Source organism: Pipistrellus kuhlii, unplaced genomic scaffold, assembly GCF_014108245.1.
Source record: "Pipistrellus kuhlii isolate mPipKuh1 unplaced genomic scaffold, mPipKuh1.p scaffold_m20_p_2, whole genome shotgun sequence".
Taxonomy (NCBI): domain Eukaryota; kingdom Metazoa; phylum Chordata; class Mammalia; order Chiroptera; family Vespertilionidae; genus Pipistrellus; species Pipistrellus kuhlii.
The window spans coordinates 46,701,038-46,724,251 of record NW_023425515.1 but is presented as its reverse complement, the minus strand read 5'-3'; the positions used below and the strand labels follow the sequence as shown (position 1 = coordinate 46,724,251).

At 58.1% G+C, this 23,214-nt stretch overlaps 1 protein-coding gene across 1 annotated transcript in view; it reads right to left on the bottom strand.

Annotated features, from left to right (window-relative positions):
* MELTF (melanotransferrin) overlaps nucleotides 1-22,652 on the bottom strand; it is a 28,412-nt gene extending 5,760 nt beyond the window's left edge. Inside the window, exons 1-13 of the mRNA XM_036447345.2 lie at nucleotides 22,502-22,652; nucleotides 20,921-21,075; nucleotides 19,738-19,837; nucleotides 16,684-16,866; nucleotides 14,619-14,775; nucleotides 12,816-12,883; nucleotides 7,402-7,589; nucleotides 6,596-6,776; nucleotides 5,712-5,863; nucleotides 4,218-4,314; nucleotides 2,784-2,978; nucleotides 1,875-2,031; nucleotides 1,723-1,790 (exon numbers count right to left, since the gene is read on the bottom strand). Coding sequence (XP_036303238.1) covers nucleotides 1,723-1,790; nucleotides 1,875-2,031; nucleotides 2,784-2,978; nucleotides 4,218-4,314; nucleotides 5,712-5,863; nucleotides 6,596-6,776; nucleotides 7,402-7,589; nucleotides 12,816-12,883; nucleotides 14,619-14,775; nucleotides 16,684-16,866; nucleotides 19,738-19,837; nucleotides 20,921-21,075; nucleotides 22,502-22,550 — 1,750 coding nt within the window. The 5' untranslated portion in view covers nucleotides 22,551-22,652. The remainder of the gene's footprint in view (nucleotides 1-1,722; nucleotides 1,791-1,874; nucleotides 2,032-2,783; nucleotides 2,979-4,217; nucleotides 4,315-5,711; nucleotides 5,864-6,595; nucleotides 6,777-7,401; nucleotides 7,590-12,815; nucleotides 12,884-14,618; nucleotides 14,776-16,683; nucleotides 16,867-19,737; nucleotides 19,838-20,920; nucleotides 21,076-22,501) is intronic.
* Nucleotides 22,653-23,214: the final 562 nt, after the last annotated feature.

Here is a 23,214-nt window from a genome sequence, read left to right as displayed (position 1 = left end):
AAAAAGCAACAAAGGGAAGTGAGCCGAAACCGGTTTGGCTCAGTGGATAGAGCGTCGGTCTGCGGACTGAGAGGTCCCGGGTTCGATTCCGGTCAAGGGCATGTACCTCGGCTGCGGGCACATCCCTGGTAGGAGGTGTGCAGGAGGCAGCTGGTTGACGTTCCTCTCTCATCGATGTTTCTGGCTCTCTATCCCTCTCCCTTCCTCTCTGTAAAAACATCAATAAAAAATATATTAAAAAAAAATAAAGAAAATAAAAGGGAAGTGAGCAGCCCAGGAAGGCGGGTGCTCCCTGCAGGTGGTTCTGGGAGGCCTCCCTGACCCAGGGGGCAGGGGCCAGGCCCAGGCAGGCTCCCAGGCTCCTGCAGGACGCTCCACCCCTCCTCCGGGGGGAGCCCAGGCTCTCGGCGGAGGCTGGCAGGGGCGAGGGGCCGTGGCCACAGGCCTGGAGCCCTTCTCAGCTCGGTTGGGGCAACTGGTGTGCAGCCCGGTGACCTTCACAGGCGGGCGGGTCCTGAAACCCCAACGGATGTTCCCTGCTCTCCTCCCCCACCTCCGCCTCCCCTTGGGGACACACATGCCTCTCCTAGGCTGAGTTTCTGGGCCGAGCTGTGCTAGGAGCGAGTGGGAAGGACTGTGCCTCTGTGTGTGGGGTTCAAAGCCGGGGGTAGGCAGGCTTTACAGCAAGTGCAGGCGAGGGGTGCTGGCGGGAATGGGCCTCGCGCTCTAGGAAGGAACAGATTCCCTGCCGGAGGGAGAGCAGGGCGGGCGGGAGAGGGGTGCATGTGAGGGGCCTGCGCCCTGGCAGGACCCCGGGCGGCTCCGGGGTCCCAGAGCACAGGGGCCCTGAGCGCTTTTCCCCAGGAGGAACCCAGAAAGGGGCTCCGGAGGAAACACGGCCAGTGCCGGGCGGGCGTGCCCGCCTCTCCGCCTGGGGCTCAGCGTGGCTTCCCTGCCGGGGGCATTGGCCTGCTCGGGGCCAGAGACCAGGAGCTGCTGTGAGTGATGCCTGCCACCCGCCCCACGACACCCCGCACCCCGCTCCACCCCGTACCCGGAGCCTCGCCCCGCGGGAGGTCCCGGTCACCGCGGGCTGCCATTTCGGTGGGATATGGGTTTTGACTCTGGACCGTGTGCCCTGAGACCACACGGTATGGCCAGAGGTCTGTTCTCACCACGAGGCTCTTGGGTAAGGTGACCAGACGTCCCGATTTTTAACAATTTGTCCCGCGTCCCGCGGCGTTTTAAAAAAGTCCCGATTTTTGGAAAATGCCGTAGGACCCAGGACAAATTGTTAAAAAGCGGGACTGCCGAGACCGGTTTGGCTCAATGGCTAGAGCGTCGGCTTGGGGACTGAAGGGACCCGGGTTCGATTCCGGTCAAGGGCATGTACCTTGGTTGCGGGCACATCCCCAATAGGGGGTGTGCAAGAGGCAGCTGATCGATGACTCTCTCTCATCGATGTTTCTAGCTCTCTATCTCTCTCCCTTCCTCTCTGTACAAAATCAATAAAATATATTTAAAAAAAAAGAAAAGAAAAAGCGGGACGTCTGGTCACCTTAGTCTTGGGGCCCCGGGACCCCCCAGGGCCAGAGGCTTCTAGACTCAGTCTTTCCTGTTGCTGCTTGGCCCCAGATCCCAGCAGCGCCCGGTGCCGGGGTTGTGCTGGGGATGGGGAGCAGCCCCCCCCCACCTGGCCTGGCCCCGGCCCCGGCCCCGTACCGTCCGTGTTGTCGAAGACGGTCGTGTGCTTGACGAAGGCGACGTCCCCCGCGTGCTCGGCCAGGCACCTGCCACGCGGGAGGCCAGAGCGGGCGTCAGCGGGAGGGCGCCAGCCCCGTGCCCGGCCGGGGCCCCGCCGGCCCGCCAGGTACCTGAAGGCGCCGCTGTAGCCGAAGTACCGCTCCTGGCTGCTGCCCACACACCGGTGGCGGCCCTGCTCGTCCCCCACGCACAGCGCGCACAGCGAGGGCGGGTAGTGCCCGGGGCTGTTGGCGGGCACGCAGCTGGCGCTGAAGAACTCGCTCACCGCTGGGGGCAGGGACGGGGGGGGGGGGGCTGAGGGGCCTCCGGGGAGGCGGTGGGAGGGCTGCTCCCCACGGTCTGCCCACGCGGCCCGGCCTGATGGCTCAAGGCCACCCGTCCGCCCGCCCGCCCGCCCAGCTCTGCGTGGCAAGGCCCCCGGGAGAACAGCGGGCAGGGGAGAGCCAGAGGCCGTCTGGATACAGGAATCCCCTGGGGAACCTGGCGAGTGGCCACCCAGTCGTCCCTGGAGCTCCCTCAGGGATGGGGAGCTCACTGCCTCCTAGGCTGGTCTGTGCCGGACAGAGCACCCGGGTGCCCAGCTGCCTGGGAGTGGAGGCAGCCCATCCCAGCTCCTCCTGTGTGCTTGTGGAGGTACCGGAAACAAAAGTGGTGCCAGCCAGGATAGAGGTGTGGGCGCCTCCGCCCAAGGATCTTGCCAGCTGCCTCCTGCCCTCCTCGAATGTGCACGACTTAACACATGGGGGGGCGTGGTGAAGTGTCTTCTTCAGCACTTACCCACATGGATGCCACTTGCAGGGCTGCTGGGGGGTGGGGGCAGGCCCCATGCCCACGGGAGCCGGTTCCACTCCGGGTGATGCGTGGGTGGGGGCACCATGGCCCCCTCCACAGAACCACCAGATACCCCGACGTCACCGGAATATTTCCCGCCCCCAGGTCTCCGGCCGCCTCCTGTGGGTGCTGTGGGAGAGGGTCCCGCCCCGGCCCACCCCGAGAGCCCTGTGACCCGGGAGGCGCACCTGTGAGCACGTCGCAGTCCCGGGGCCGGACGAGGCCCCTCCGCACCAGGGCGCCCACGGGGACGGCCCAGCCGGCCGGGCTGCCCAGGGCCGGGTGGCAGGAGCGCTTGCCCCGCAGCTCGCTCAGGCTGAAGGCGGCGGAGCTGTTCCGCCGTGCCACGGCCACCACGAAGTACGCGTTGCTCCGGTCCTCCGCTGGGCGAGGGGACGCCGGTGAGGCCCTGTGCGTGCCTTCCGGCCTCCGCTGGGCGAGGGCCAGGGCCCCCTCGCCCTCCCCTCCCTCCTGCTGCTCTGCACCGGGGTGCCCTGCCCCGTCACAGGCTCAGCGTGCCCAGGCCCCAGGGCTGGTGGGTGTGCACATCCCAGGGGTCCCTGCCTGTCCCCCCTTCATGGCGAAGCAGCTCAGTTCTTTCTCCCACCCCCGCCCCTGCCAACAGTCTGCACCAGAGGGTTGGATTCCTTTCTCTCTTTGCACCCAGGTGGCATTTTTCTTGCCTCCTGGGAGGAGAAAGGCGGAGGCTCAGCCGAGGCTGCAGAAGCGTTTTTTCTAAGCCCAGAGACTTTTCACATCCGGGTGGAAGGGACCTGGGGTCCTGGCTGAAGAGGACAGAGCACCAGGGCCTCAGCCCGTGAGCCGGCAGGAAGGGGGGCCGCCTCTGTGAGCCGCACGGTCAGGCCTGGTAAACTACCCGCCTGTTTTGTACGGCCTGGGTGACAAGCTAAGAATGGCTTTTATATGTTCAAAGGTTTGTTAAAAAGCGAAGGAGAGGATGTAGCAGCAGAAGAGTGTGTGGCCTGCAGAGCTGAAGTCCTGACCCTCTGCAGACCTTCGCTGACTCTGGGCAGACTTCCAGTAGCGAACGGGGACACGGAGGCTGGGGCTGCAGGTGCTTGCCCGTGACAGCCCACAGCCAGCCCACAGAGGCATGAGGGAGAGCTGGAGCTTTTGAAACAGCCAAGAGGGGAAGTTTATCTATACCAGATAATAAGAGGGTAATATGCTAATTCTGGCTCTTCATCTTCTGGACAAAGCCACGGTGGCGGGAACCAAGGCAGAGGCAGTTAGAGGCAATCAGGCCGGCAAGGGAGAGCAGTTAGGGGCGATCAGGCCACCAGGAGGGAGGAGTTAGGGGTGATCAGTCCAGCAGAGGAGGGCAGTTAGGGGAGATAAGGCCAGCAGGGGGGAGCAGTTAGGGGCAATCAGGCCAGTAGGGGGAGCAGTTAGGGGGCGATCAGGCAGGCAGGCAGGCAAGTGGTTAGGAGCTGGTGGTCCCAGATTACGGGAGGGATGTCTGAGTGCTGGATTGGAGATGGTGCAGGCCAGACTGAGGGACTCCCACCCCTGTGCATGAATTTTGTGCACCGGACCTCTAGTATACATACAAATATCAACCACCTCCCAGCCAAAGCCAGCAGCCTGGCGCCTGCACTCACGGGCATACTGCTCGCCAGCCGCCGGAACCAGGCCATATGTCTTCCCAGCCGTGTAAATGTCCTCACCCCTCAAGGTCACAGCGTCGATTTGCCCGGCCTGCAGGGGGCAGAAAGGGTGGCCAGGATGGGGTGGGCTTCCGGATGGCTCTGGGTGTCGGGATCTGATGGCAGGTGGTACCTGGTCTCCTGGCTTGAGGGTCTGCAGAGCAGAACCTAGCATGAACCCTGCCCCCTTGCTTGGTATGGGTTCTTCCCATGGAATCCCCGCCCTCAGAGGCCCCTGGCCAAGGCTGGGCACACAGCACGGTGTGAGACACATTTGTAGCACGTGAGTGCAGTGGACCAATGAGCCGGGTCTCAGGAGGACACAGTCTGCGGCCTGTGAAGGAGGCTGCAGGGCTGTGGGAGGCAGGTGGACACTCTTGAGGGCTGGATCTGGCCTGCACTTGGGGACCATCCTGAAAAGAGCTCCTCACCATCAGGTCCCACCTACTTGCTCGTAAAAAATAGGAGGGATCTGGCCAGTGTGGCTCAATGGTTGAGCATTGACCTATGAGCCCAGAGGTCACAGTTCCATTCCCAGTCAGGACACATGCCTGGGGTTGCAGGCTTGATCCCCACAGTGGGGTGTGCCAGAGGCAGTGGATCAATGATCCTCTCTCATCATTGATGTTTCTATATCTTTCTCCCTCTCCTTTCCTCTCTAAAATCAATTTAAAAAAATACATTAAAGACAAAACAAAACAAAACAAAACAAAACAGGAGGGGAGGAGTGCAGGAACCCAGGAGCTGCTGGGACCCTGTGGCCCTGGTGGGGCCTCGCACCCCCCCCGAATCCTAGCCTCTGTGTCCAGCCGGAGCAGCAGGACAGAGCTGAGTGGGCCTGAGACCAGGACCAGAGCTTCCGACTGTGGGTGGCGGGCATCTTAGTGGCTGTCACAAAGTCACTGTCATGAGCCATGACAAGCGTTAAAACAAAAGCCCCCTAGAATGTAACAGAACAGGAACTATCGGCATACGTTATACTCAGTAAGGGAAGTACTGGCTTATTTCATGTCACTCTATATAAAGAATTTTTAACTTCTGTATCTGAGAGAGTTTTGTGTACCAGACTGTGATTTATGTAAAATGTGTATCTGACGGGGAGTTGCTGTCAAAATGTTTAACAAACCATGATCTGTGCACAAGGGGAAACTGAGGCGCGGAAAGGAGGGCCAGCGAGGGCCGGTCTCACTCTCCCCCCCCCCCCCCACAGGCCGCCGCTCCGTGGGGAGGAGGCCCTGTGATCCCCCAGGAACAGCCCCTCTGCCTGCTCCCCGGGGTGGGGTGGCGGGTCCCGGCGGGTCCTTCCTCCTCCCTCTCCCTGTGTTGTCATCACCGGAGACTGTCTGCTCCCCAGGCAGCTGGGCGGGGTAGGGGGAGGGCAGGTGAGGACCTCCCGGGCACTGCCACCGCTCGCCCACAGGCCCGTGCTGCCCGCCCGTCACGCCCCACCTGGATTCGCTCCATGCAGTGCCGCGGGGACTCGGCCGACACACACTGGATCTCCGGCCGGAGCCTCTGCCGGCTGAAGGCCACGGCCATGTCCCCGCACTTCTGGATCTCAGGAGCGGACAGCACACACCAGTGCAGGTAGCGGGGCAGCCCTGTGTGAGTGTGAGCGGAGGTCACGCATACTCGCCCGCTTCAGAGGGGCCCGGGCCGGGAGTGGGGTGGGGCTGGAGGTGGGGGTGGGGGAGACGCTAGCACCTCAGTAGGAAGAGCTTGGATCAGACCTCAGGGAAATTCTGGCTTTTCCTCGTGAGCAATAAGGGGTAAGTTTTTTAACCAGCTGATCCTGTGTCTTCATACAGATCCGGGATAACTCCATTTCTGGGGCTGTGAGGAAGCTGGAGGCAGATCGTGGCTGCCAAGGACCTAACCCAACGGCAGGCCATGTCCCTGGTTGTAGGCAAAGGAGGCATGGGGCTGGGGTGGAAGCCTGTGTGGAGACTACGGCAGTAGTCCCGGCTCTGGAGACAAGGGCTGAGCCAGGGCCGTGGCCATGGAGGAGGGGGGAAGGGGGAGGTATGGAGGGAGGGGAGCAGGATTGAATGACTTCAGTGGGGAGGAGTAAGGAGCCTTTCCCAAGACAGACCCTGATGGCCTGGTCCCACCCCCGAGAGGCGGGGCTTCCAGGGAACCGGCCACCCGTGCAACTACAGATGCTTCCTCCCAACCCCAGAGGCAGGGCAGTGGAAGTGGCAGGTCTCCCCTCTCTCTGCCCCCTCCCCCCCCCCCCGGGGGTGGTGTCCTCCCTGGCCACCTCTCCAGGAAGCCCTGCCATTCCTGCAGTCAGGCCGGGCTGGAGCCGGAGGGGAAAGGACAGGGGGACTTACGGTTGGAGTCACACAGGAGACCCTTCATGGCACGCAGGTACTCAGGGCCCAGCCATGCCTCGTAGGTCTGCGTGGCGATGGGCACCAGCTCCGAGGTGGCGTCTTTGAAGAGCAGGTTCTTCTGGCCGTAGGCCTCAGAGCTGAACATCTGGAAACTACTGTTCTCGTGGCTGAACAGACGCTGTGTGCCAAGGGGGGCTGGTGAGGTGCTGCAGAGAGAGGTGCATCCCTGCCACCACCCCTTGCTTCCCGTGCCCTCAGGGCGGGAGCTCACGCTGAGGGCGGGGTGAGGTGCCACCTGCCCCCTTCTTCCCTGCTCCCCAGTGTGTTCTGCCTTTGTCACACTCAGCTGACTGCACATCGGACTCAGGGCCCAGCTGTGGGATGGTACCACGGACAAGCAAAGGGTGCGGCAGTGGTGGCATGAACGGGGCAACACTAAAGCTGGTGGGCCCAGCAGCCAGTAACTTGTCGCTCTTGTGAGCAGTGGTTGAGCAAAACATTCCTCGCCGTATTGAATTAACGGTGTGCTTGGGCATTTATCGGTGTTGTCGTTTTGTTTGTTTGCTCCCATGTCCGGTTTTGTTTTTCAGAGTTAGCTAGCACCGTCAGTGCCGCCCTCCGCTGACCTGGCCTGAGGTCGGACACCGCAGAGGCCTGGGTCCCAGCCGGGTGTGCCCCAGGGGAGGGCCTCGGGGTCTGACCGGCCCAGCTGCAGGGTGCCTCTAGCCTTGAGCTCCCGCCCTGGTGAGAAACAGGAAGGCCCAGCTCCTCTTAGGAAGCTGAGTGGGGCGCCTGGAACTCACCTGGCCTTCGTTGAGCAGCCGGAAGATGAGGCCTCCGTCGGTGTCAGGCCGGGTGACCACGGCATGAGCGGGCACCCGGGCCAGGTGACATCGTCTCCATTCAGTGACGTCGGCCCGGCTGCCATCCAGGCACAGCAGCTGGAAGTCCCGTGACCGCAGCTCCTGGCCCCAGGAGGGCAGGGTTTGTCCTGGGGAATTGGGGAGCCCTGGTGAGCGGACGGGGAGGGGTGGTGGTGGGTCTCTTAGGAGGGCCTCGGGGACAGCCCGTGGGAGGGAGCCTGGGGAGAAGTTAGGGTGACAGGGGCCACAGACCTGAGGTGAAAAGAAACTCGTTCTGGGGTTAGAGCCCAGAGCTTCACCAGGGGTAAGAGTCAGCATTACACCAGGAAGGAAGAGACCTAGAACTTTCCGTGGAGGTAAGAACCCAGGACTCCACCAGGAGGTGAGAGCAGAACTCTGAACGGAGAGGAGCTTGGTGGCTGCACAAGACCAGGTGTCTGACAGACTGTGTCCACTTTCTTAACTTTTCTACCTCACCAATTTCTACTAAGATGGACTTGAGGTTACAATACAACACTTACTAACAAGATTTATTAAGGATAAAAAGAGTAAGATAAGCTGAAGATGAGAGAGAAGTGCCAGGAACTCATTGCTGCCATCAGGCATGAAATTGGCTCTGAGCAGTGGGCAGTGGGCAGGGCGCCATGTGGAGACAAACTGACAGAATCTGTCCAGAACCATGTCCCAGAGAGAAAAGGGTAACTCTTCGAAGCTTCCCCCACATATTAATCCAATATTAATCCATCAACTTATATTTTGGTATATTTCTTCCAAATCCTTTTTTTATTCTATTTTCTAACCATTTTAAATATGAATGAGGACATACTTGATAGGCAATCTTGTATTCTACATTTTTTCATTTGTCATTTTGAAGTAATTTTCCACATTATTATACACTTTCTATAAAACTCATTTATAATAGAAAACAAATTTACTTGAAGGAGTGAATATTGACACCAAATAGGAAAATTAAGAAGGCTTATTTTAAAAAATGAGGAGGATAAGCATCTACTGGTAAACAGAAAGGAAAAGATTATTTGTGAGATCATGAAAATTCTGTTCACTCAAAGCTACTTAAAAACAAAAACCCACCACCAAGAGAGTAATAGTTGGAAAACTCCATAAAGGTCATTTTTAATGATTGCATAATAATTTATAGCACTCCCAACAGTTATTTACTGTCATTCTCTCCTACGCCCCAACTTTTCTCTATTTTTAAACTGTTGCAGAATCCTTGTATAAAACTCAGGGGAGGGAGAGGGTACAAGCAGCAATACAGATGGCGGCCTAGGCCATTGGAATAATATTTATTTTTCAGTCATAAACTTTGGTGTTTGTAAATTGTTGGATTATAGGTTGAAAATAAACTGTTGTCCTTAAAAAAAAAAACAAAACAAAAAAAACAAAAAAAAAAACTCAGGGGATTGCTGGCCTTCCTGTGAGACAAATGCATCACGCAGGTATTTTCACTCCTGTTTCTATGGCTAGGGGCAATTAAAGTCATGTGACTTTCACGACTTTAGACATTTATGTCTGCTCCACTCTTTTGCTCTGACCAATTGTTTTGCATGAATACCTTTAAAAAAATTATACCATATGACTCAGCAATCCCTCTCCTGGGTATCTACCTGAAAACTTTGAAAACATCTCTTTGTAAAGATATATGCACCCCTATGTTCACTGCAGCATTATCCACAGTAGCTAAGACATGGAAACAACTGAACTGTCCTTTAAAGAAGAGGTGGTACATATGTACTATGGAATACTAACCAGCCGTAAGAAAAGATGAAATACTGCCAAGTGCAACAAGATGGATGCATCTCGAGAGTATCACGCTAAGCAAAGTAAATCAGATGAAAAAGGTCAAATCATTTTTTTTTAATCCTAATTTCTAACCATTTTAAATACGATTAAGGACATATTTGATGGGCAATCTTGACTTCACTAATATGTAGAATATAAAATAGAAAACAACAAATAAAAACTCATAGACAGACAGCAGAAAGGTGGTTCCCAGGGGAGAAGGGAAGGAGGGAAGAAGGAAGAGGGTAAAGGGGTCAAATATATGATGATGGAAACTAGATTTTGGGTGGTGAGCACATAATGCAGTGTACAGATGATGTAGTACAGAATTGTACACTTGAAAGTGATATAATCTTATTGACCAATGTCACCCCAATCTATATATATAAAAGGCTAATGTGCAAAGTGTCCCCTCCGGAGACCAGGAGACCTGGAGTTTGATCGCTCGCTACCACGTGCGCTGACCACCAGGGGGAGGTGCGGGATGAAGGAAGGCAGCCAGAAGGCCCTGATCAGCCCTGATCACTGGCCAGGCCAAGGGTCCCTACCCATGCACGAATTTCATGTACTGGGCCTCTACTAGATTTAATGAAAAGATGGGCATGATAGGATTTGCCTGTCTACCTCACAAGGTTGTAGTAAAACTATAAAATCATTTAAAAAAAACACGACTTTCTTCGATTTCCTTAGAATACTATCAAAATTCTAAAAGAGCCCATTTTAAACAAATACATCCCTCTTCTTTCTCCACCTTCCACATTCACCTTGGGGCCCAATTCCCTGCTGCCTGTTTTCCTAGGACCATCCTGCTCTGGAGACAATCCTACGTGCTTCCTCTTTCTGTAAGAGCACTTTTTTCTTTCTCAAATCTGGCGCCTATTGCTCTCCTTCATGAATGTCAGACTACATGATAGACCTTCTGATTAAAAGGCAAAGATTAGCCGAAACCGGTTTGGCTCAGTGGATAGAGCATCGGCCTGCGGACTGAAAGGTCCCAGGTTCGATTCCAGTCAAGGGCATGTACCTTGGTTGTGGGCACATCCCCAGCAGGGGGTGTGCAAGAGGCAGCTGATCGATGATTCTCATGGATGTTTCTAACTCTCTATCCCTCTCTCTTCCTCTTTGTAAAAAATCAATAAAATATATTTAAAATATATATATATTATTGCCATGTTCAAATGAAATAAAAAAGGACAAAGATTAATTTTAAAAAAAAGCAAATGATTTTTAAAAAATGGTCAATGATCTGACATTCTGGAACAGGAAAAACTGTAGAGACAAAGGTCTGATTGGTGGTTGCCAGGGTGGGGCGGGGGTGGGGTTGACTAGAAGAAACTTCTGGAGTGAAGGGTCCATCACAATCACCATCTTGATTGTGGTGGTGGTTATACAACTGTTAGTTTTGGGCAAAACTCATAGGACTATACTTCAAAAAGGGTGCATTTTTGCTGTATATAAATTATATACCTCATAATACTTTAAAAAAGTGATTCTTAGGCAAATCCAAATTAAGAGACATTCTATAAAATAACTGGTCTGACTCTTCAAAAATAGCAGTGTCACAAACTCACACACACATACACACACTCACACACACACAACACAAAAGTTTAAGAAACTGAAAAGACCTAATAATTAAATACTGTGTGTGATCTTACATTAGGTCCTGGCCTGAAAAAAATGTCTGCAAGGAACAGAACTGGGACAATTAATGCATCTAAAATATGGATTGTAGATTAGATAATAGTATTGACATTGCTGTAATTAACCTAGTTATAAATAACTGGAAAGGAGCAAAGGGAAGGCCAAATATATATATTTTATGGAATCTTTTGCTTATTTTTATTTCTTAAATTAAATCTTTATTGTTGAAAATATTACTTGTGTCCTCCCTTCCCCCGCTTGACCCTGTTTAGGCCCTCCTCCTCCCCCAGGCCTTCACCACTCTATTGGCTGTGCCATGGGTTGTGCATTTATGCATACAAGTGCTTTGGCTGATCTCTTCCCACCCACTCAGCCTCATCAGGAAGGCCAAATAGTATGGGCATGCGGGCATGCCCCTTGTGCCGCTTTGCCAGGAAGCTGCCGTTTAGATGCATGCCCAGCAAAGTCTGGGTGAAACAGGGAAGGTACTGTCTGTCAGTCACACCTGGGAACAGGTCATCGGTCTGAGCTGATTGAGCCCATAACTCGGGCATGTGGCCTTGACCGGAATTGAACCCAGGACCTTTCAGTCCGCAGACCAACACTCTATCCACTGAGCCAAACCGGTTTTGACATTAAGCTGATGATTTTTAAAAAATATATATTTTTATTAATTTTTTTACAGAGAGGAAGAGAGAGGGATAGAGAGTAAGAAATATCAATGAGAGAGAAACATTAATTAGCTGCCTCCTGCACACCCCTTACTGGGGATGTGCCCGCAACCAAGGTACATGCCCTTGACTGGAATCGAACCTGGGACCTTTCAGTCCACAGGCTGAAGCTCTATCCATGAGCCAAACCGGTCAGGGCTAAGCTGATAATTTTGAATAATGTGATAATATCCAGACGGCTATTGGCAGAAAAAGATCCCCTTCCCCTGTGAGGAGGAGTCAGCTCTTTCGGTTTGCGCATGCTCTTGCTCTTAGTTGGCCCCTGGCTTGCGGGGCCCTCATGCTTCTGCATTTTGGGACTCACACACGATGGACTAGTGAACTGCACCGCTTATGCTCCACCACACCCAGCTCCGCGTGGAGGGGACACTCCGGACACTGGCTTTACTCCTCGCTCTGCTGACTGCCCAGCTGCACAGCTTCCAGGACTGGGTTAAGGGAAATGGACTTTGGGAATCCAGGGATGGAACCCCACGCAAATGAAAACCACCCTTCCTCCCGTGCAAACCTCAGGAGACTCTTTACTCAACATACAGTAAGGACCCCACTCCCGCGCGCCCCAAAGACAGACCTCCACGCATTTCTTAAAGAACAGTACGGTGTCGACGTGGCGTTTCCTGAGTCTGAGAGCTGTGCTGTGGCGAGGGCCGCCTCTCCCCGTCTGAGGAGGCACCATCTGAAGTACGGAAGGGGTCTGACACGGCAAACATGCCGTCAGATGGCTCAGAAAGAACACATCCATGTGGGAAGAACAATATACGTCAGCATGGCAAATGCTGAAAGCTGGTGTCCTTGTAAGGATAAAGCGGAGTTCTTGAATGACTCTTACAATTTTTCTAAAGTTCAGTTATTACAAAAAATTTAAAAAATGTAAATGGCAGTGATATTTGGATCAACATCCAACACCTCGCCCAGGGAGAAAGGGCTGGCTTCTTCAGAGAAGAGGAAAATCCCAGGGAGGTCGACGGGAGTTAGTGCAGAGGTTTGCAAACTTTTTTTTGCAAAAGCAGAACCTTATGCCCTTTACACACCTGGGCAGCTCAGAGCTGCTCGCCCGGCCCCCTTGCCCGCACAGCAGTTTGAACTCCATTTGCTGAGACCCACCTCTTCCTCTGCCCACGCCTGGGGCCGCGCCCCCCCCCCCACGTCCCCTCCCCCCACAGCCCCCCCACTCACCGTCAGTGTTCTCCAGCACTGTGCTGTGCTTCACGAAGGCCACGTCCCCGGCCCCTTCCGCCAGGCACCTGCAGAGGAGAGAGCTGTGAGCCTGGGTGGCGCTGAGCCCCTCCAGCCTCCCAGCCTCCCCCTCCGGAGTCCGGCCTGGACCACGGGGCGGCCACGGTGGGCACGGTGGCCAGCTCTCTGGGTGGCTTTGCCAAGCGGTGGGGCCCTCCCAGCCTTACACCTGTGAGGGGAGGGTGAACAGGTGGCCCCTCCGGGAGAGACCCTTTGTGACCTGTTCAGACCCTGTGCATCCCGGGCCTCAAAGGAGCGGTTTGAAAATGACTTGCCCTGCCGAAACCGGTTTGGCTCAGTGGTAGAGCGTCGGTCTGCGGACTGAAAGGTCCTGGGTTCGATTCCAGTCAAGGGCATGTACGTTGGCTGCAGGCACATTCCCGGTGGGGAGTGTGCAGGACAGCAGCTGGTCGATGTATCTCTCTCATCGACTTTTCTGGCTCTCTATCTCTCTCCTTCCTCTCTGTAAAAATCAATGAAATATATTAAAAAAAGAAAAAAAGAAAGAAAAAGAAAAAAAAAAGAAAGTGACTTGCCCTGAGGCAGGGGTTGGACTAGACCTTCTCACCATAACAAAAACCCGGGGTGCAAGGGGCGGGACTGCTATGCCTCCTCTGTATGTCCCTCCTCTGTAGGTCCCGGCCCAGTGCTGGAAAACAAATCAGTTTCACTAAAAAAGATGTTGACAGGAAGCCAGGAAGGCTGGTCAACAACCTTAATTGCTCTAACCTTTAGTTGAGATACTGTTAGCTGAAGCAGGCTTCACCTTGTTTGTCCTCCCGTGTCAGTTTCTGTTATTTCCTGCCTAAGGGCTACATGTAAATTTCTGTGTATGTTGCCTGAGATGGTTTCCCCAGAGCCTCAATAAAAGGGGATGGCAGGGCCAGAGCAGGAGCAGTTCTCCCACTAGAGTTGGACGACCGCCTGGCCCCCCCACATCGCCGAGTTGAATTTCTTCAGGTCTCAAGCCTCTTCGTTTGTGTCGGCCCTTCTCTAGAAGCCGAACCCTGAATTGGAACTCTTTCCACGAAGGCCGTGAAAGAGATTCTTATATCTGGCCCCCAATGTACAGCCCGGGGGTGGGGGTGGGGGTGGGGGTGGGGGGTGGGCGGCAGGGGCTGCCTGGTCCAGGGGGAGCACCCAGGAGAGTGGGTGGGCCAGTCTCTGGCTGGAGGACAGGGGACTGTTTTTCTCTCTGTGCTAGAATCCACATTTACCCGGATCCCAGCTGGAGTGTGGGCACCCGCAGCCCCCCTTCTCCCCTCCCCCCCATCCGCTTCCCATGGAAACACTGAGGCCAGGGAGGCTGAGGGGCTCCGTGTTTATGGACAGACAGACGGACGTGCCCCACCGCTGTCAGACCACCTCTGGGCCCACAGGCTCCTGTGATGTGCCAGCCTGAGCCGGGGCCCCACCCCGCTGCCCTGAGACACGAACGGGCACAGGGGAGGGGCCGGAGGTTGTTTTGTCACTTTCTCTCCCTGAGCCCTCACCTCTACATGGAGCAGACCTGTTGATTTATGAGCAGAGCCGGCCTGGCTGCTCGGGATGTTGTTTTAAACCAGCCGGGCACAGCAGCGCATAAAGGGCGCTTTGATGTGAGGCAGGACACGGCCGAGCCCGGGCCTCCCTGCCCCAGTGCTTTTCCTCCCGGGCTCTGGGCCTCAGGGCCTCCCCCTGGCTCAGCTCACGCCCCGCTCCCCTCGCCCAGCGCCGTCCGGCCCCCCTCACCCCCACACTCACCGGAAGGCCCCGCTGTAGTCGTAGTACCGCTCCCGGGGGCTCTTGTCGCACACGCCCTCCCCGGCCGCGTCGCCCCGGCACAGGCGGCAGAGGGACTCGGAGTAGCTGGTCTCTCCGGCCCCTGGGACGCAGCTGCCCCCGAAGAACTCGCTGACAGCTGCGGGAGGAGGGCGGCCAGGGTCAGCCCGCTGTGCAGGGGCCAGGCCCCCCCCAGGCCCCAGGGGAGAGCTGGCTCCCCGGGGACAGGGCTGGACCCTCCAGGCTTCAGTGTGAGCAAAACGGGGGCCACGAAAGTGTGGGCCTTGGGGAGGGGCCGTTGTTCTTCAAACATGGCTCAGGACGCAAACCACTGACCCCAAAGGCCGCACAGGACCACTAATGTCAACCAGATACTGATCTCAGGGAGGGTTTCACGTCCACATCGTAGGGGTCATCAACGAAAGCGGGAAAGACATCCTTACTTGAGATTAATTAATTTATGGACAGCCGAAACCAGTTTGGCCCAGTGGATGGAGCCTCGGCCTGAGGACTGAAAGGTCCCGGGTTTGATTCCGGTCAAGGGCATGTACGTGGTTGCGGGCACATCCCCAGTAGGCGGTGTGCAGGAGGCAGCTGGTCGGTGATTCTCTCTCATCGATGTTTCTCACTCTTTATCCCTCTCTCTTCCTCTCTGCAAAAAATCAATAAAATATATTTAAAAAATTAAATTATATACCAATTTATGGACAATGCTTCTCAGAAACGGAGGAGAGAGAGGTGTTGTGGGTGAAGAGGTCGGACTCGTGGTTCCAGGCCCTGCCAGCCCCGAGGCCATGCCCGCCCTCTTGACAAATATTTGTCCTGTCTGACAGCGCTGTGCGGGGAGCAGGAGCCGGTCACATGGGCTGGCTCATCCCAGACAGACGCCAGACAGAGGCAGGCCCTCCCAGGTCTTCTGCATCCTCCCACCGCCCTGTGACTGTGCACCGCCCCGCCCGCGCCCGGGCAGGGTGCAGACAGTGTGTGTGAGTCCTCTCAGTGCTCCCCACCCCACAGCTCTCCTCGCCTCCTCCCTGTCAGTCCCCTCGGAGGGCAGCCTCCCTCCGGGAGCTGTCCTTCACATTCCTATTTCACAGGATGAGGAAATGGACTGGAGTCATCCATCTGATAGCAAACTCAGGGCTTTCAAAGCCCACTGTTTCTCCCGCAAAATCCTGCATCCCCCCCCCCCCCCCCCAAACACCGGTCCGCCAACCAGGAGGCAGCACGCTGTGGACAGGGATCTGGGGACACCACAGACTCTACTGGGGGGAGGGCGTGATCCCCGGAGGACAGTGTGAGAATGTGGTGGCCATGTGTCCGGGGTCACCTCGGCGCTGTGTTGTGTCCACCGTGCAGAGAGTGGCACAGCCAGGCGGCCAGGAACAGAAGCCCCGGCAGGAGGAGCAGGGCTCCCGCACTTAGCCGGACCCTCGGGCCTCCCCGGACACCCCACGCGCTGCATGTCTGCCGCCCCGCTCCGCTCCCCCTCCGCTCCCCCTGCAGACCCTCCTGCCTGCACCCCAGCCCTAGCCCCTGTCCAAAGGACCCGTCAGGGAGCAGCAGGTCTGATTCCCTACATGCAAACCTTCCGGGTACAGATCAGCAGCTTGTCTGGGTCCTGAGGAGACAGTTTCTGACTCTATAAAAGTTGAGGACACGTTTCTGGAAATAGCGACCTACACCAGGTCCACACCGGGTGAGAGCAGCTCTTTGGTGCATCACCAGGTCCCAACGGGGCTGGGCCCCGGTGCCAGGACACCGAGGTGGAGAGTGAGTGGGAGCTGAGGGCTCTGGGCAGGAGTGGGGGTGGGGTTGGGGTCAGGGAGAAGAAAGAGGGGGCTCCCCAGAAACTAAAGCAGTGGCGACAGTGGGCCGCCCAGCATGGAGACAGGAGGGGCTGGGACACCCACTCTGTGTCTGGAGGCCCCTGGGGAGGGGGGACCGTGCTCGTCCTTAAGGAGACACGAGATGAAGGCGAGCTGGAGGCAGGGAGGCCGCCCTGCGAGGGCCGGCAGGGATGAGGCGGGGCGCGCGGGGCCCTCACCTCCGAGCACGTCGCAGCCCATCACCGAGAGGCTGCCGCTCTCCACCAGGCAGCCCACGGGCACGTTCCAGCCCGCCGTCCGGTTGATGCCCGTGTGGCAGGACCTGGCGCCCTTCAGGCTGCTGAGGGTCAGGTTGGAGCTCCTCTGGACCACGGCCACCGCGTAGTAGGAGGTGCCGACCTCTGGACAGAGAGAGGGGAGGGTGAGGGCGCGAGGGAGGAGCCACGAGAGAGGCCGCCCGGCCCCAGAAGGCTGTGGGAAGAGGGGTGTGTGCCACACAAACCTGCGCACGAACGGGTGTGTATGGACGTGTGTGTGTGTGTGTGTGTGTGTGTGTGTGTGTTGGGGGCTCTCGTTACTGAGAGAGCCAGCGAGTGCAGGCCCTGTGTCTTATCACAGACCCTGCCACCCGCCCCCCTCACGTGGCAGATATTATTTCGTTGGTTAATTTTCACCTTTCCTTCCCGCGTCAGCGGGCACATCGCTGGGCCCGCGTGTGCCTGTGTCAGGGCAGCACTGCAGCTGGACCGACAGCAGGCGTGGCCTGCAAGGTCTGTTTCCCAAAAGCGAAGCCCCTCGGAGAACTTAGGAGGACGGAGGGAGTGGTGCTGTGGTTATGGGGAAAGAGTGGTTGAGAGGAGCGGGGCAGTGGCTTCCCTCAGGCTAGAAAAAGTGAGAAAGTGATTTCCTAGTGCTGAGGGGAAAGGAGAGATGATAGATGATAGACAGATACCGTGTTTCCCCGAAAATAAGACAGATAGATACCCCTCTTTCCTCCGAAAATAAGACCTACTTACAGGTTTCCTTCTGAGTGAAATATAAGGCATCCCCCTGAAAATAAGGCCCCCTTAGGCTAAACATGAGAGATTTGGTCCACTGATTCTGAAAGAAATGGAGTCACAAGAAATTCACCAGGAAATTCAAGAATTGGATTGTTATGATGATGTTCCAGAAGATGATGACATGATTGTCATTGAATAAATGAATAAATTCTTGATACTGTAGGATTCAGTTTGGTTTGTGTTGAAAACTACCGTACTACCGTACCGTATACAGGTAATAAATTTCCTTTATTTTCATTTAACAATAAATGTGTACTGTATTCTTCTTCATGGAAAAATAAGACATCCCCTGAAAATAAGACCTAGCGCCTCTTTGGGAGCAAAAATTAATATAAGATACTGTCTTATTTTTGGGGAAACAGGCTAGATAGGTTAGGTAGGTGATAGACAATAGATAGGTGGATAGATAGGATAGATAACAGAGAGATGATAGATAGATAATAGGTAGGTAGGTAGGTAGAACAATGTGGTCTCACATCACTCAGGATCCTGACCAGGTGCATGTGGTGATGGCGGGTGGGGGGGGTGGGGGGGTGGGGGGCAGGAGTCTGATCCTTGCAAAAGATGCCCCCTGGGCAGTGGTCGGCAAACTGTGGCTCTCAAGCCACATGCTCTTTGGCCCCTTGAGTGTGACTTTTCCACAAACTACCATGGCCTGAGCGAGTCTATTTTGAAGAAGTGGCGTTAGAAGAAGTTTAAGCTTAAAAAAATTTGGGTCTCAAAAGAAATTTCAATCGTTGGACCGTTGATATTTGGCTCTGTTGACTAATGAGTTTGCCGACCCCTGCCCTGGGCCAAATATGGCCGAGAAGGTGCCCTTCACAGGAGAGGAAGAGCTCATCTCTGGGGACTGAGGACGGATGTGCACACGCTCACTGCCCCGCGGTGGCGGGTGCCCGCCATCAGGATGAAGCTGATTCCAGAAAACAAGCCAGGCGTGTCCTGCGCACCTGCGTCGGGTCCACTCTCTGCTGTGCCCGCCGCACCTTTCTCGCTCCTTGAGCGCACCAGCTCTTTCCCGCCTGGGACTCCCGTCTGGGCTCCGCTCACTGTCACCTCCCTCCTGGCGGCTGTGTTCCCACAGGTCCCCCCCGCTGGCCTTACTCTCTCCCGCACGGCCTTTACTCTGTCGCGCACCCACACATCTGTGACCACATTTCCTTGGTGTTTGTTTATTATCTGACTCCTGCTCCCTGGGGGCAGCAACTGGCTCTCTTTTGCTTCTATGCTCATGACTGGCATGCAGTAGGTGCTTAATAAATGTGTTGCATTAAAGAGGAAGAGCTGTTTCTGGCCGATGAGCGAAAAGGCGGGCTGGTGTGCCGGGCGGGACTGTGTCCTGTGTCATCCAGCAGCCAAGTAACGGAGAGGGACCCCGTGCCGGGCACTGGAGAGGAGGACCAGGCCTCCGCAGGGGCCTCGCTGGGGGACAAGGAGAACAAGACCGCAGGGGCCAGGGCCCAGCAGAGTGAGTCAGTGCTCCGGGGAGCAGGAGACAGAGGCCCTTTGTAGGGGCGGAGACCAAGGGGAGCTCCTTGGCAATGACCGCGGGCTGGGCTGGGACCAGCGGAGGCGGTGGGAGAGGCACAAAGGGCAGGCGGAGGTGCAGGGACCCGGGCAGAGGGACTCCCATTTCTGACCACACACGCTCCCGCATGGAGTCTCACTGGGCCTGTGTGACAGGGCAGGGATCCCTGTCCCCATGTTATACGCAGGGAAGTGGAGGGCGTCCAAGGTCACAGGAGGTCGCAGGAAGGGGCAGAGCTGGGACTCGTGTTTGGCGTGTGGGCTCTGCGGCTCCTGATCACTGCCTCTTGTCTGCCCCCCCCCCCCCCCCCCGCAGCTTCTGACAGATGCCCTCAGAGGAGGTAGCTGAGCTGTGCTGACGCCCCGGCCACCCCAGGAGGTCACGCCCAACACTGTGCCAGGCTCGGGCAGCCCCTCAGTGAGTGTTTGCGGGTGAAAGTTAGGGGGCCGCAGGGATCCCTGTGAGGAAGAACAGATGCGGGTCAGCCCTCTGCATCTCTGGCATCCCCCTTTGCAGAGATTTGGGGAGGGGGGCCTCTGAAGGTTTGTGTGGCCAGGACCCCAGGACTGCTCTGGGGTCAGGGCTGCTGACCAGCTCCAGGGAGACACGGTTGGGCCAGGCCCAGCAAGGACACACGCCTGGCTTCTGCTCTCCCCCACCCTCCTCCCACTGGGCCCTCTGACCTTGATCATACACTTCACCCACCACGGGCTTCAGGCCGTGCTCCTTCCCCGCCTCGTAAATGGCTCCTCCGTCCAGGGTGATGGCATCTGCTTCCCCAGCCTGCTGGGGACACGTGAGTCAGCACCCCCATCCCTGCACCCCGGCCTTCCTCACCCCTGCACCCCACGCAGAAACACTCACTCAGGGCCCCTTGAAAAGCCCCCGGGCCCACCCTATCCTGGCTCCGTCTTGCAGGCCCCTTCCCCCACTGGGGCCAAGGCGACAGCTCTCCTAGGCCAAGGACTCGCCGTGTGTTTCTAACGATGTGGTTTGAAAGCATGGATTTTATAGGCCTTATAACCGTGGTAACGAGTCAGTACAAAACGGTATGCAGTGAGGAGTGGGTCTCCCTCGCTCTCCTGTTTCCCAGCCCCCTGCTAACCTGCTCCTCAGGTTTTCTCTCTGCGATGCAGACTGAATCGCTAACATGCACGCACACCCTCTCCCATCTCCCCCTTTTCCTTTTAAGACACCAATGGCAGTATACTGCCCGTACGCCATGGCGCCACGAGTAGAATTGTAGTCCAGCAGAGTTGGTTTGCGCCCTCAGAGTGGAGCCTGGCGGAGGCCCTTGGCCCGGGTGGGACGGGACAGGGCCTGGGGGCATGTCACAGGCCGAGGGGATGGAAACCCAGTCCCCTGTGCCTACCCCTGACGCTCCCCCCACAGCTGTCCTGCCTCTGAGTGAGCAGGCCTCCTGCCACTCAGAACTGCTTTTCCACCCCCCCTCACCCGCCCAGGCCTCTGTCCCCGGGCCCTCCTTCCCCAGGAACCACACGAGCCCCGTCTGGAAAACTCCTTGGCACAGCGAGTGGCCCACCACCGAGGATTCCGTGTCTGGGCTCCCTCCGCGGGGCGGGCAGTGTCCCCATTCTAGCCGGGGCCTTGCGGGAGGAAATCTCTGCCTCTCAGACACCTTTCCCCGCGGGCCTCCCAGCGCCTGGCTGGGGCTGGGCAGGAAGCAGGCTGGCCCTGGTTCCCTTGGAAACCCAGGAGATCCTATCGCCCAGCCCTGGAGGCGGTGGCGGTGGTGGGGGGACATGAGTGCCCTTCCCAGTGAATGGGGCTGTTGTGTGCTCCCTCCTGAGTCAGAGGCCTCCCGTCCGGCGGGCGGAGGCGGCGGGGCGGAAGGAGGGGACGCACCGTGATGAGCTGGACGCAGTGGTCGGCGGAGGTGCCCTGGACGCACCGCAGCGGGGGCTGGACCCCGGCTCTCCGGAAGGCGTTGCTCATGTCGCTGCATTTCTGCTGCTCCGGGTCCGAGGTGGTGCACCACCGCACCTCCGCCCCGCTGAGCACTGGGGGCAGGGGACAGTGAGGCCCGGCTCCGGGGCAGCCCAGCCCCCTCCGTGCAGGGGGGCTCCCGAAGCTCTGGGCCACCCAGTCTGCAGAGCACAGCCCTCCCCCGGGAGCACTGCGGCACACAGGGGGGCCACAGACTGGGAAGCGCTGGCTCCCTGGCCGGGCCGTGTGTGGGGCCAGGCATGTCCCGGGCCCAGGGTGGATGGGTGGCTCCAGCCTGGCCTGGCCCCTACCGGAGGCAAGGGAGTGCCTGCAGGTACCAGCTGGCTACTGAGACCCTCCTGGGAGCCTGCGGCTCTGTGACGGGTGGCTCCTGCCCCTCTGGGGTCTCCGGGCCACCCGGGGAGCTGAGGAAGGAGAGGGAGGTGGCTGTGGCTGCCCTCAGGAGCCTCGCACCCTCCTGGAGCACCTGTGATCGTGCCCGTTGCCAACCCACCCTCAGGGCGCATAGTGCCAGGCCCCTGACAAGCACCTAGTTCCTGCTCCTCCCGCTGTGACTCCGGACAACGGACTTGACCTCTCTGGTCCGTTTCGGATGAGCAGCCGGCCCCTGTGTTAGCAAACCTGAGCGGAGCCAGGACACAGGTGCTCATGGCTGCCAGCCCCTCCCTCTGGGGGGGACCCTGGGGTCCCTGACCTGACCAGGCCAGAGTCCCGGAGACCTCCCCCCGGGGATCAGGGCTCACGGGGTTCCAAGGCGCCTTTGCAGACCCAGCTCCACGACAACGCCCCCCCTCCCCCGCCCAGCCAGACTCCCCCACCTCCCCCGCAGCTTTGGGTCCAGCTTCCACCTCCGCCTCCCATCCCCGCGCCAAGGGTCAGGATGCGGGTGTCCTCATCCCCCCTCCCACTACCCTCCGCTCCCAACCAGGGCGGCACCCCCCGCCCCAGTGCTCAGGGCTGCACCCCGGTGGGTGGACGGAGGGTGGCGGGTCCCAGCGGGTTGAGCGCGCCCTGCAGAGTCTCCGCCCCCGTCCCGGCCCTGACTCCCCCTGGGGCCCTCTCTCCGCCCCTGCGCCCCGCAGGCAGGGGGCCCTGGAGCGGCCTCCTCCTCCCCCTCCCTCCAGGGACCCTCCCGCTTCCGTCCCGAGGGGACTCCGGAGAAGGGGGGCTGCTCTGGCCCCCCGACCTCCTCCGGCTTCCACGCCCAGAGGAGCGATCGCCCTCTCCCGGCCTCTGACCCCGGCCCGCTCCTCCCGCCTCTCCCGCCTCCTCCAGCTCCGCTCCACGCCGCCTCCTCCGGGAAGCCCTCCGGCATCCCGCCTACCCCGCTCCGCGCTAGTGCCCCGAAGCGTCCTCATGCGCCGGACGCGGGTTCGGGACCCCCTCCCGCCCCCGGGTGCCGCTCAGGGGCGATGGGAGCTCCAGGCCCCCCGCCCCGGCCCCGCCCCCGCTCCCACCGGGCCAGGCGGCGGGGCTCACCGGTGCGCAGAGCCAGGAGGAGCCCCAGGGCCGCACTCGGGCCCCGCATGGCGGGCGCGGTCTGGAGCCGGGCTGGGTCTGGGTCTGGGTCCGAGCAGGTGAGCAGGGGCAGGAGCTTTGTCCCCGCTGCCTGCCTGCCCGGCTCTAAGGCTCCTTAAAAGTGTGTCGGGGCGGGCCTGGCCGTGTCCACGCCCCCGGGGCGCCCGCCCCACCCGGACCGGACACCTGGGCTGCCCAGGCCGGCCTCGGCCTTCTCTCTGGCGCCCCTTGCTGGAGCCTCGGCCGGTGCTCACCTGGGCACCACACTGTGTCCCTGAACCAGGTGTCTGCTCTCCGAGGCCTGGTCCCTTCCGCTCAAGGGCTGCTCCAGGCGCTCTCTCCTGCGGGAGCACCCTCACTGCCTCACCCGGACCCCAAATATCATGTTCCACTGGAGAGGCAAAAGCTCAGCTTTGGAAGGAAGAAGAGGTCAGAGTCTGAGCTGGAAGGACGCTCAAAGGCCATCACACTCTCACCAGCCTCTCTACAAGCCCACGCTGCACCAGGATCTGGGGAGACAGAGGCAAAGCTTGATGGACACAGACCTGGCTGGGAAGGAGCTGGTAGGGGAGAGGATTTCTCATTCCAGGCAACTGCCTCTCCTGGGACCTACCTAATGAGGGAAATGAGTGCTCAGGCCACTCCTTTAGTCAGTGGCAGAGCTGGGACCAGAA